The sequence below is a fragment of the Podarcis tiliguerta genome (genome assembly GCF_965153285.1).
Source record: "Podarcis tiliguerta genome assembly, chromosome: 7".
Classification (NCBI taxonomy): Eukaryota; Metazoa; Chordata; class Lepidosauria; order Squamata; family Lacertidae; genus Podarcis; species Podarcis tiliguerta.
This window is the reverse complement of record NC_139540.1, coordinates 36,550,521-36,564,184: the sequence shown is the minus strand read 5'-3', so window position 1 is coordinate 36,564,184 and position 13,664 is coordinate 36,550,521. Positions and strand designations below refer to the sequence as shown.

The 13,664-nt window shown below is 41.3% G+C and overlaps 1 protein-coding gene across 4 annotated transcripts in view; it reads left to right on the top strand.

The window, feature by feature from the left end:
• Positions 1 to 10,603, top strand: part of FAM110B (family with sequence similarity 110 member B) — a 73,711-nt gene extending 63,108 nt beyond the window's left edge. For all 4 annotated transcript variants that reach the window (XM_083451272.1, XM_083451275.1, XM_083451274.1 and 1 more), the window contains one exon: positions 7,432 to 10,603. In XM_083451272.1, the coding sequence (XP_083307398.1) occupies positions 7,772 to 8,884 (1,113 nt within the window). In that variant the 5' untranslated portion in view covers positions 7,432 to 7,771 and the 3' untranslated portion in view covers positions 8,885 to 10,603. The remainder of the gene's footprint in view (positions 1 to 7,431) is intronic.
• Positions 10,604 to 13,664: the final 3,061 nt, after the last annotated feature.

Genomic DNA, 13,664 nt, shown 5'->3' with positions numbered 1-13,664 from the left:
TTGCTGTGTGCAGTACTCTTGTTCAGTGTGCCAGCCAGCCATGTCTTCTTTCAGGGCACTCCTTTCCACCACAGTCAGTTTTCTCATGCCCAATTTATACTCACCATATTGTGGTGACTGAGAATGCTTGGTCATCATTGAACTGTTTGGTAGGTGCACAGCTGCTCCCTTAGAATTTGTCCTAAATGGTGGTTTGTACAGGCAATCTGCGCTTTGTGCACATTCAAAGAATGCGCAACCATGCACGCACAGGCCATTTTTGGACCCAGAAGAAGATGGAGTGGTGTAGGGTTGTAATGGACTTATGCACTCTCCACCGACTTGTGCAATAACCTGGAACGCAGCCATCATACCAATTGGGGCTTGCCTAAACTTTTGAAATGGGGCTCCCTGAAGCATGCTGATATCTTGCTCAATACCTCTGTTTTGCCTGCTTAGTCTTCCTAACTTGGTACCTGAATCTGTTATTGGATTTCCTTTATATTTTAGTCCCTACTCTCACTCTAAAACTCATCTTCAGGTTTCTCCTAAAATGCCATTGATTCTACCTGCAATCAATCAATCAATGCAATTATCAATGAAAGGAACATCTAAGTAAATCACAGTACTTTAACAGACACTGCCTAAGCTGTACTAATCCATAACGCCTCTATCCCATTTGTTTTCCTTTATTTCATAGTTGCCTCTGTTATTCAAACTTTTATATCCATGGATCACAAATGTGTCTTTTCTGGCATGTTTTTCTCCATATCCGAAGCTGCTGTCTTGATCTAGAGCGCTAAAAAGATCAATATTGGATACAAATTGAGGTTGTCCTTCATCTCAGCACTGTAGCTGATTCCAGACTCTGCACAGACCATGAATTTTTTGCAATATTCCAAGAACACTTGGAATTCCAAGCCATATAGGTGGAATCCACACACACATTAAAAAACTCTGTGAAAATGCTTTTTTAAGAAATGTTTTGAAAAATACATTGAATTTAGCATAGCTCACTGGCGCCATCTAGTGTCACAACTGTATATTGCACATCTAAAACATTTTATTTGCAGCTGTGTAGCTGAGTCTATATTAGGAACGTGGGTGGTGCTGTGGTCTATGCCGATCGGAAGGCCGGCGGTTCAAATCCCTGCAGTGAGCTGAGCTCCCATTGTTCAGTCCCAGCTCCTGCCAACCTGGCACTTTGAAAGTACATTAAAGTGCAAGTAGATAAATAGGTACCGCTCCAGCAGGAAGGTAAACAGCGTTTCGGTGCACTGCTCTGGTTTCACCAGAAGTGGCTTAGTCATGCTGGCCAGATGACCCGGAAAAACTGTCTGCGGACAAATGTCGGCTCCCTCGGCCAGTAAAGCGAGATGAGCGCCGGAACCCCAGAGTTGTTCACGACTGGACTTAACTGTCAGGGGTCCTTTACCTTTATCGTTTATCTGAGTCCATAGTCAGCTTGCAAGAAATCTGGCTCACTGCCCTAATCTGCTTCTAAAAGACCTCTCTCTCCCCAACCCCCTTTGCGTGAGCCATGGTGTCTATTTGGGAAGATATCTGATGTTTTCTTCTTAAGAGTTAAATGACCAATTTCCTCAGAACACTTTCACTTTGACTTTTCTGGCATCCAGCATATCACACTTCACAAATGCTAGCATAGAAGCCATTCTTCCCCACTGACATGCTCCCCAACACAGAGGAGGAAAAAGCTGTGCCCACAGTTTTCCACCTTTGCTTCCCCTGTATGTATAATTCACACTAATATTACTCGGCATTCTACCTTAGATATGACTGGATTTTAAATACAAAATCAGACCGCTAAGTTTGAGTCCAGCAGCACCCTATAGGATCACAGGATAGCCACGATGGCTGTGTTGCAGCTCCTCTGTCAGAGGCAGCGTGCTGGGGATTACAGGTGATGGGGTCTTGTTGCATTCGTGTCTTCCTTGCAGGTTTCCCACAGGCATCTGGTTGGCCACTGTGAGAACAGGATGCTTTCCTAGATGGGCCATTGGCCTGATCCAGCCGGCTCTTCTTACGTTCTTATTTAACCAATTGCTTTTCAACTAGGGTCACTGGAGCCTCATTTTCAGAGAGATAACCTCTCCACCACCACCTTTGCCTACATCCAGTGCAACTGTATCATAGAAAACAACATTTTGTACCTGCTTCATTTTTTTCTGTTTCACAGCTCCTAAGGCAGTGGAAAATTTGCCTTTCATCTGGCTAGATTAAAACCAAAATAAAAAACCCTAAGATGCACAAGAAGTGCAATAACTTCCTTTAACTAATACCTGACTATCGGAGACTTAAGTGTGTCTTTGCTTTGATGGATCATATACCAAAGGTTCATCTAATCCAACATTTTGTTCTTCATAGCCAGGCAGATACTTGAGAAGCTCAGAAGCAGGACATGAGTTCATCAGTATACTCGGCACTCATGTAACCCAGCCACTGGCATTCAGAGGCATATTGGTGACCTTGGAAGGTAGAGCATAGCCATCATGCCTAGTAGCCAGCTTGCCTAATCCCTTTTCTTCTTGGACAAAAAAAATCCTGAACGATGGTTCTTGAACTCTCATCTCTTAAGATTTCTGGTATTCACCACAGAACAGTCATTAAATCTCACCAACCTTTCTTTATTTGAGGCTGCATACACAACATATATTTAAAGCTGTCTTAAGGCACACCTGGACCAAGAATCCTGGGAACTGTAGCTTTTACCCCGCCATCGAACTACATTTCTCAGCACCTTTTACAAACTACAGTTCCCTGGCTTCTTGTGAGTGTAGAAATATGCTCTGAATGTATGTTGCGCAGAGAATGATACTCTCTCACATCCAGTACTAAGACTGCTTGTTTTATGGACTTTTAAAAATATCCAAAATCTGCCATTTTCTCCTTGTCAGGCCTGAGCAAAAGGGCAAGGAAGAAAACAGTAAGCTAGTTTCTAAGCACACATTTTATATGTAGCACTAGGTTTTTGTTTGCTCTGTAAATACAGTGGTACCTCGGGTTACATACCCTTCAGGTTACACACTCTGCTAACCCAGAAATAGTGCTTCAGGTTAAGAACTTTGCTTCAGGATAAGAACAGAAATCGGGCTCCAGCGGCGTGGCAGCAGCAGGAGGCCCCATTAGCTAAAGTGGTGCTTCAGGTTAAGAACAGTTTCAGGTTAAGAACGGACCTCCAGAACAAATTAAGTACTTAACCTGAGGTACCACTGTATTTGCTAGTAATGTCGAAAAAGGCTGTGGACACTCTCTGTATTGCTCTTTATCCAATGTGCTCCCATGGGTGGTTTGGAAAGCCATGTACACAAGAGGTTAACCACAATCTACACCTATCCTGTGATTTCTTAAGAAATACTGCATTTTGATCCATTTCCCCCATAAACCTGCTTCGATCCGAATTGAGAAAAAGAATGACCTAGCTGTGTTTTAAGCCAGTGATGTGCACACTGCCTTAGATTGCAACAAGAGTAATCATGGGTTTTTTCCAGGGTGCTTTGAAAGCTAGCATAGTCGCCCTAAGATAAAAGGCTAATAGCAGAACACAAAGGGATCGCTTAAATAGAGAGTTCCAAAGAGTTTCCATTATTAATGATGTATAAGAGAGGGGAAGGATGGAAGCCAATAAATAGTAACCTTTACAGTGCCGTTATTGCAGAGAAGGCTGTTTTTAAGTAGCAGTCAAAAGGTAATAGGGTATAGTGCTATAAAGTTTTATGAATCACTATCCAGAAAACAAGATGATGGTTCAGCAGGGTATTCTGAACTCTTAACTGATTTGTTAACATTAGAGACTATATAAAGTCAAATTCTGAAGTGCATATTTTAGCTCTACTTTCTAGAGATATTCATCTACATGCCATTGAAGAGATTTTTTTTTTTTTATGGCCAGCATGTGTGCAGCACAACAACTGTCTGATTTAAGTTTGCTTTCTAAAATTAAGTTCTGAGTCATGTGTCTCCTTGAAATACAGTGGTACCTCAGGTTACATATGCTTCAGGTTACATACGCTTCAGGTTACAGGCTCCGCTAACCCAGAAATAGTGCTTCAGGTTAAGAACTTTGCTTCAGGGTGAGAACAGAAATCGTGCTCCGGCGGCGTGGCGGCAGCAGGAGAGCCCATTAGCTAAAGTGGAGATTCAGGTTAAGAACAGTTTCAGGTTAAGAACAGACCTCCGGAATGAATTAAGTACTTAACCAGAGGTACCACTGTAAACAAATCTCCCTTTCCACAAGACATAGCTAAGGGATAAAATTTGGCACACAGTGTTGCTTAAAAACTTACAACACCCCTTTGAAGGACTCTTCCACCTAGTGAGAAACCAGTAAGTCTATTCATAATCCAGATGCAAGGCGATGCAAGGCTTTTTGTGTTTGGCAACCTTTTAAAGAGAATAATTTGCATCTGAGAGCATATGAGTTACACATGTGCCAGTTTTAACCCAGTTTTTTTTACATGCTACTGAATTTACATTTTAGAAACTGAATTTAGATCCTCATTTACTGAAATAACACTGCAGTTCTGCAGCATAAAGAGAGATACAGCGATGCAAGGCATGCCATATCACAGCTGATATGTTTATGGTGTCAGTGTATCAGGACAGTGATTGTCAATTGCAGCAACTTCCAGAAACTGATTAGCAGCTTGTGCAAGATACTTAGAATTCACTGCAGATTTAGTATGGAGTCACAAAAGCAATAAAAAGGTCAAGAATATAGTAACAGGAATCAGGACATTCCTTGGTGCTTGTTTTATTACTAGTGTCTGCTGATTATATGGAACAATAAAGAACAATAACAACAACAACAAACTTTGAGACAAGGGTGGGGGGAATCTAACTTAAAATATGAAACCAACATGTTTTGTGAGGGGAACATCTATTGTGAAAGCGGAGCCTGAGCTTTGATCGATAAATGGCATCCATTGACATTGAGCTTAGACTTCTGATACAGAAAGGGCACAGGATAGTCCTGCATTGTCTGTGCTGTAAATAAATGCAACAACAGTTTACTTGCTATGCTGTTCTTCCTTTTCCCTTCCACCACCACCTCAGACTTTTGGGGGATATGTGTAGGACAGGGCGCTATAGGGAGGACAGGGTGCTATAGAGAAATAGGGAGAGAGAAAATTTCCCCTCTTTCTCAAGTGGATACCTTGCATCAGTGGAGGGGGCAATGGAGGTTAATTACCAGCCAGTGTTTGTACAGCTGGAACACTTGCTTACCCCACTCTTTAAACATCTTAGGTTTTGCAGTATTGCATATACTTTCTGGTTGGATATTCAATATAGCTTTGTTGCATAATTTGCTGCCTTTTTTGTAGCCTTAGTGGTCCATAGTTTGCCTGGTAATGCCTATTAAAGAACTCATTCCATATTCTTAATGCCACTAAATGATGTATAATTCTGTCTTTATTGCTATGTTTATTTCAGCAGTTACTGAGGAAGTATGGCAAACCTTTCCTGCTCTATGAAGCTTTAAAGAACTTTTATTGAGTTGGATACTAATAAGTAGATTAAGAGATCTTAAGAATTAATAATATATGTGAATTACTGGTGTCATAATTTCATAGCAAGAAATAATAAAAAATATTTTTATACCCATGTAACATCTCTGAAAAAGAAAGAAGATAAATGTTCTGTTTGGAGTGTGTTAATAAAATGTTACCAAATTGTGTTTTTATTTAATGCCCATGCTGGTAACATAATTTGCTTATTAAAAGGAAGACATATAAAAAAAGCTTTTGGATCACCCATTCACTCCCAGTGCAAGGGCATGGGGAGCACTTTCACACCCCTGGTGCAGAGCTACCCTCTATTCATTTGATTTATGTCCACTTCAAAATGAGATGTTTTCATACAAGCTGCCATATTGGATTAAACTAGTTTTCTGTCTAACTCATTATTTTGCCTGCTGACTGTGACCAGTCAGATACTATTGTGTGATTCTTGTGCAAGGCATGATAGTCATATCTTGGTCTGTTGCTCCCCAGCATTAGATAATCACAGGTATAGGAATGGTGCTTCATGGCTTGTAGCCACTAAGTACCCTCTGATGGTAGATTAATTTGCTTGCAATTCAATTAGGTCGTTATGATTTTCACCCTGCATTATCAGCCATTCAATTCATCATTTACCACCAGTAAGTAGCAGCTGTGTTGATGGCAGATACATTAATTCAGTCTCTGCCCACCAGGTGCTGCCACTAAATTCTGCTTCCTTCCCCTTTTGTTGCTGGTGCTTCTACTTGAAGAAAAACCATAACATCAGCAGTAGTAACTATAGCAGAGGAAAGGCAATAAGCATAGCTGAAGGGAAAGAGGTAAAGAAGTAGTGAGTGAGCAAGAGTAACAACAATAGGGCGGAAGGACTGGGGCATGAGTAGGCAGAGCAAGTAGAGGAGACAGGAGTCCCCCTTTGAGAGGTAAGGTTTGCAAGACTGATTTATTTTTGTAAATGATTTTGGCGTGTGATCATATGAGATCAAAAGGGTTCTGTACACAGCATTTGGAACACGTGCTTCCCTCAAAGAATTCTGGGCACTCTAGTTTACCCCTCACAGGGTTTCAATTCCATCACAAACTGCAGCACCCAGAATTCTTTAAGAAAAATGTGCTCTGAATGTGCTTTAAAGGTATAGCGAGTACAGAGACAAATGATGAAGTAACCCTAAGACCGGAAGGAGATGTTTGTCTTAGACATTTGTAGCATTTGTCTTAAACATTTCAGAGGGGGAGCCATGATAGTCTGTTGCAGCAGCAACAACAAAATGTGTTAGTCTTTTAAAGGTGCCCCAAAACTCCTTGTTGTTTAAACATTCACAGCAGAGACAAACATTAAGAGAGAAAGAAGCTATTGCTGTTTTTAACTCTGCATTAACTGTTCAGTATAAAATACATGAATTAAGATCATCTAGGCAAAACGCCAACAGCTGCAGTTCTGGTTTTCTTTTGTGACAATAGATATAGCAGGAGGGATTATTAAATTTTCCCTCCCGGTTGGTCCTTTTCATTCAGCCTCTTTACCATGTTTCAAATGACAGGCAGAAATATAGGGACAGCCTTGAAAATTCAAGAGACCACATAAATGTCTAAGCAAGAATATGATTTACCGTATAAGCCTGCAGCTTTGTCGCTGTAACTTATTTTTAAAAAAAAACAACAACATTTGAACCCCAGGCTTAGATTACAAATAACTAACATCTTTAAAAGATGCATAAATATACCTACATAGAAGTGCACCAATCCCAGTTTGTTAATCCCATATTAATAAGGCGCATGCCATTAGTCGAAAGTATGGTGGAATGTTTTAGCTTGAACAGTCCACAGCTGTAGCTCAGCCAACAAATGAAGGGGTGTGGAGAGAGATCTCTGTTGCTATAGCTGTGATATCATACACTGTTACTAACATGTGGTTGGTTATTTTGCGTTTCAGATCACTGCTTGTAGTGGAGCACAAAGGAACCGCAGAGACTTCCACGTCCTTCATTGAGAAGAAAGAAGCCAGCAGAGCAGGATTAATACAGGCTTGTTTCTGGTGGTCTTCTTATACAAAGGCTGCCTTCAAGGGTGGGGGAAGAAGGAAGAAAGAAACACCGTGCTTATTTAATGAGCTGTGAAATGAAGCGCTGCTGCTGCTGCTACTGCTGCTGCTAACCTCCCAATTCCTAGATTCATCTGCTATTCATTGTGCTTAATATACATGTTTCTGCACTGTGCATTTAGAAGATCCCAGAAAGGAATTCAAAACGGCTGCCGGGGAAAGACCACCAAACATGCCTACAGAAACACTACAGACAGGTAGCATGGTGAAACCTGTCAGCCCCGCCATCACTTTCACTTCAGCCGTTCCACTCCGCATTCTAAACAAAGGACCTGACTATTTTCGCAGGCAAGCAGAGCCTAACCCAAAAAGACTTAGTGCCGTGGAGAGGCTGGAAGCTGACAAGGCAAAATACGTTAAGAGCCAAGAGGTCATCAACGCCAAACAAGAGCCTGTGAAACCAGCAGTGCTTCCCAAGCCGCCAGTGTGTCCTGCAGCCAAGCGGGCTTTGGGCAGCCCTACCTTGAAAGTGTTTAGCAACAATGCAAAGACTGAGAGTGGTGTCCAAAGGGAGAATCTGAAGCTAGAGATTTTGAAAAACATAATCAATAGCTCAGAGGGCTCTAGTTCAGGTTCGGGTCACAAACATAGTTCACGAAACTGGCCTCCCCACAAATCCGATTCAGGAGACCTTAACCGGCATTCGTTTGCAGAATCCTTAAAGGTTTACCCCACCCAAGGCCGTAGCAGTCCTCAAGAAAGCAACTCCAATGTGGGTAGAAGGCTATTGGGACAGTCGCCAGAGTCATTCTTGCACGTTTCCCATAGCTCATCAGACATTAGGAAAGTATCTAGTGGCAAAACCTTAAAAGCAATACCGTGCAGTAGTTCAGCTCCACCTCTCCCTCCCAAACCCAAAATTGCTGCCATCACCACGCTGAAATCGCCAGAGATGGACACAGTAGAATCCAGCTGTGGAGTCAGTAGACGACCTTCTCTACAGCGATCAAAGTCAGACTTAAGTGACAGATACTTTCGAGTTGATGCAGATGTTGAAAGATTCTTTAACTACTGTGGACTGGATCCTGAAGAACTTGAAAATCTTGGGATGGAAAATTTTGCAAGGGCTAACTCTGATATTATCTCTCTCAATTTTCGCAGTGCAAGTATGATCAGTTCAGACTGTGAACAGTCTCAGGACAGCAACAGTGACCTTAGAAACGATGATAGTGCCAATGACCGCGTGCCATATGGCATTTCTGCAATCGAAAGAAATGCCAGAATCATCAAGTGGTTATACAGCATCAAGCAAGCTAGAGAGTCACAGAAAGTGTCCCATGTGTGAGTTAGATCCGCAGGGGGGCAAAGAGGGACTGTATCTTTGTGAATATTGTGAAGGGTTGTGAAGTCTACTTGAAGTCTTAATACACTTCTCAGATCTCTTTTTGTGTTGCTTGTTGTGCAATGTTTTCAAGTTGCATGCCTGTCAACATGTGAACTGACCTGGCTTCCACTTGAACAATAACTAGCTACAGAGCCTGGCTAAGCATACACACATTATCTGCCAAAAGTTTAAGACCAGAATCTAAATAGGGCTTTGTTTATGAACAAATTGTTTACATTAAATGGTTATATGGCTTCTTTTTTCTAGATCTGTAGGTCCCTTGTGGTTGTTTTGGGGTTTTGTTTTGTTTTGTACATTTTTGTGTGTGTCTTGAGCACAGGTATAGTTAAGACACAGGACAGAAATTGCCAACCTAAGATTGTTATAGCACCGTGCATTAGAATGGCATAGTAGTCTGTGGAATGAATGGGTCAGATTACCTGTAGTAATAATAATAATAATAATAATAATAATAATAATAATAATAATAATAATTTTTATTATTTATACCCCGCCCATCTGGCTGGGTTTCCCCAGCTACTCTGAGCAGCTTCCAGCACATATAAAAACATAATAAAATGTCAAACATTACAAACTTCCCTATACAGGGCTGCCTTCAGATGTCTTCATCTGTGAACAGCAGTAAAAGGCAGTGGTATAGGGCTGAGGTTGCGGGGAGGACGGGGGCTGGCCTGTCCATGAACTACATTGTATAATGCAATTATATTTCTTTCTTTCTTTTTTTTTAAAAAAAGGTTGTTTACCTTTCGAAGAAAGGATACACAGGTTTTCTGTCGTAATCTTCTAACCGAATCCCCCCTCCACACCCACCCACACGCCTGGTGCCCCCATATACAGCCTTTTTACAAGCAGTGGTCTGGAAAGCGATAAGCTATTTTTTTGATGTAGCAAGAACGGTCTCACCAATCAAGGGGTATTTTGAAAAGAGGCTGGGAAAACGAAAAGGATGGGTGGCATTTTAAAGGAAACTTCCTTGTCTTAAACTTTTGACAGGAATGGTTAGATCCTGTTTGCTGATCTTTGAATGCCTTTAAACTAGACAAAGCACATCATGATTACAAGCTCCTGCTGCTGACTACTTTTTTTGTAGACCTGTTTGAGCAGTTCATGAACAGAAAATGGAAGTACACAGCCATATCAGTATAAGAAGAGCCTCTTACCCAGAAGTTTAAACACACTCAATATAGCTGAACTATATCTGAGAAATTGTGATTATGTTGTCTTAAATATGTTATATCTTAAGGCTGTGGAAGTTTGTTACAGCTCTAGGAAACTGTAGAAACATGACAGTATGTAGCTTCTTCTTTTTTGTACCCTTCTCTTCCTCCTTGCACCGTACGATGTTTAGTGCTGCACGTCAATCTGTTACACTTTTTTTTTCTTTTGACAATCTTGTGTCTTCCCAATGGTTTAACTGTCATGTCAAAGTGGCAGTTGTGGTGCATAGCGGAGAGTTGAAAGTGCAGTGGTCTGCTTCATTATTATTATTATTATCATTATTATTATTATTCATGCTTTGAAGTACTTTGCAGCACTCTTATACTTCATCAGCTAATAGGAAACTTTTTCTTGTGTAAATGCTGTAAGACTTTGTACATATTTCAGTTCTTACGAGATCTTTAAAAAAAAGTGTTATGCTAATAAATAGCTCTTGGTGCAGCTACTGGTCATGAGTTTCTCTGTTTGTACTCCTTATGCTAAAGTGGGCACAGGAAAAAGATTGAATGTAATGAGTGTGAAAGCAACTCCTGGTTAAATGTACAATGGAAACAGTCCCCATCCCCATCCCCTACCTCAACCTTTTTACTGCTAGACTAGGCATAACCAGGGTTGCTGTTATTGTTAAAATTTGTAGTCTTAGCCTTCAACCCCAAGGTTCCCAGGGCAGTGCATAACAATACGTTTGTTCATCAATTCAATAAGTTTATTGTGCTAGCCAAAGGCCATAACAGTTCATAACAAAATCAACACAAAAGTCATAAAGCAAATATCAAACCAATATATCAAGAAATCAGAATCAGACAACCCAGCAGCAATCTATCTGTTACATCAGCCCAGATCATATTCTTTTGTTTTTGTATAATCATGTATTTTGTACTCTTATTCGGTATTTTTCTGTTGTGAACCACCCTGGGATCTTCAGATGAAGGGCAATATACAAATTTGAAAATAATAATAATAATAATAATAATAATAATAATAATAATAATATGCCTGTGGAAATTAATGCATCTGAATCTGACACCTAAAAACAGTGTAGGCGACAGGTGGATCTTGATGGGGAGAGAATTCCACAACCAGAATGCTACAACAAAGATCCTAATCCACATCATTACATCACGAGATATCAGCAGAACTAAGAACAAGGCCTCTCTTGGAAATCTTAAGGCACGGGATACCAGGTAATAGGGGAGGCATTGTTTTGAATACTTTGGCTTAGGCTATATAGATCCCATAGGCCAAAGTCAGTATCATAAATTGGGCCCAGTAGAAAACAGGCAGCCATTAGATACCCTTAAGGCTAGGTGTTACAAATGTAGAGAGGTGTGTTATACCAGGGTCAGACTGTTGGTTCAACTACCACACCATTGTCTATTTTGACTGGCAGTGGCTCTCCCAACCGCACCTGGAGATGCAAACTTGCCTTCTAAGGCTAAAAGAAGAGGGGGTGATTTTCATAAGGGCCACATCTGGGCGGATGGATTAAAACTCCTCACATACTGTCTCTTCTTTAGAGGCCATTCCTGAAAAAAGTGGTTCAGGTATAACTATGTGTTCACAACAGCAGAGATGAAAGGAGGTGAAGAAGGTAACTTTTATCAATTAGTACCAGAATTTTAACAGATCACTGGGGCTCAGTGGCATGTGCTCAAGAGTTTTTAAATAATGCGGATATAAATTTGTTACACCTTTATGCAACTTGTCACCAAAATCCATCCTGAAAAACAGCCAATGCAATGCCAGTTCTTAAAAAGGGATCTAAGGGAGAGTCACAACAATTAGCTAGTTACTCTTTGTCCTAGGTAAATTGGTAGAATTATTAATGCTAGAATTATTATTTGTATTTTATTTTATTGGAGTACAAGTGCATATATTGCCACACAGAAAAACACAAATGTGAATAAGGGCATATAACGAATATGAATGAAGTCATAGCCCAAAGGACTAATAAATTAGATTACAACATGATAACCATAATGTCAAATAAGTGAATCTTTCAAAAAGGATGAATTAGGTGGGGGATGAGTACTTGACACCCCTTTGTTGATGTGATTAAGGGAAATCACATTTCAAAGAAGTCTTATTTAGCTGCATCACTTGCCAGTCTACTTTGACATGTTATCTTTCAGGCACTGCCCAAAAAAACATAATTCTGGACCAATTCTGAACTGAATATCTAGAGAAGCATTTCCAGTTACATCTGCCTCCATTCTAACTGCTATAGGAAGAATACAATGAGGTCCTTCTGGAGAAGCTGTTATTGATACACTTCATATACACACACATACATGCAAAATGGTAACTTGGGGCAATGCAGTATGTTTAGACATACAATGTCTGATATATTCCTTAAACCCTTTCCCAGAATGTCTTAACCACTTGACCAGCCCACTCCATGCAGATCATTCGCCCCCTTTTCCTTGCATCTCCTCCAGCACATGTGAGAGACATTGTTCCATCGATGTTGCAAAAATGGTTGGGGGTAAGACAGTACCTATGCATGAGTTTCAAGGAAACCACACATACTGAAGCTGAGGTGGACTTTGCAGAGCACTTTGGTCCGCATGAATGACAAGCAAAGCTCCAGAATAAAGGTTCCTGTGTCCATTCCTCATAGAATTCTTAAAACTTCATTGTTATCAGAAGACTGAAAATGAATTCATTGCAAATGGTGGATACTACATGTTCAGGAACTGAGGTAACGTGCCTTTTCAAACTGTAAGTGTTGCCTGCTGAATATTTAGAAGCTTAGATGCAAAGGAGCTTATTTGATGGTGTAGCAGCTAGTTAAACTGATACCTTGAAGCTTTTCAGCAAGTTATGCTTTGCCATCTAAAGAAGTCTGGTATTCTGTTCAGTCTGCATTTTCCACAACCAATGCATTTCTTACCGTATTTTTTGCTCCATAAGATGCACCTGACCATAAGGTGCACCTAGTTTTTAGAGGGGGAATGCAAGAAAAAAAAAAATTATTTAAAGGGAGCGCTGAGCTCCCTTTCACAAGCTGCGCGGAGTGTGTGTGCGGCGCTTGCAGGCTTTTCCCCGAGGAATGCCACACACACACTCCACGCGGCTCTTTAAAGGAAGCGCGGTTCTTGGGGGCTTTTGTGGGAGGTGGGGGAAGTGAGAGAGCCTTGCTCTGTCCCTTCCCCCACCTCCCGCAAAAGCCAGGGATAGCCGCGTGAAGCCTCCGCAGGGCAGTGGGATGAGGCTTCGCTAAGGCAGAAGCTAGAACTGCTCGAAGGAGCGCTGCGGAGGCTTCGGGGGCTACCCCAGAGCTGCTCAGGAGCATGGGGCATCTGCGTGCAGCCTGCCCGCTGCTCCCAGGACTGGCGCGGGAAGCCTGGTCCCCCCCCCTCCAGCCCCAGGGACCACACATTCGCTCCATAAGACACACAGACATTTCCCCTTAGTTTTTAAGAGGAAACAAGTGCATCTTATGGAGCGAAAAATACGGTATATATCCCCATGTCTGTGAAACAGGGGTGATCCAAGAATC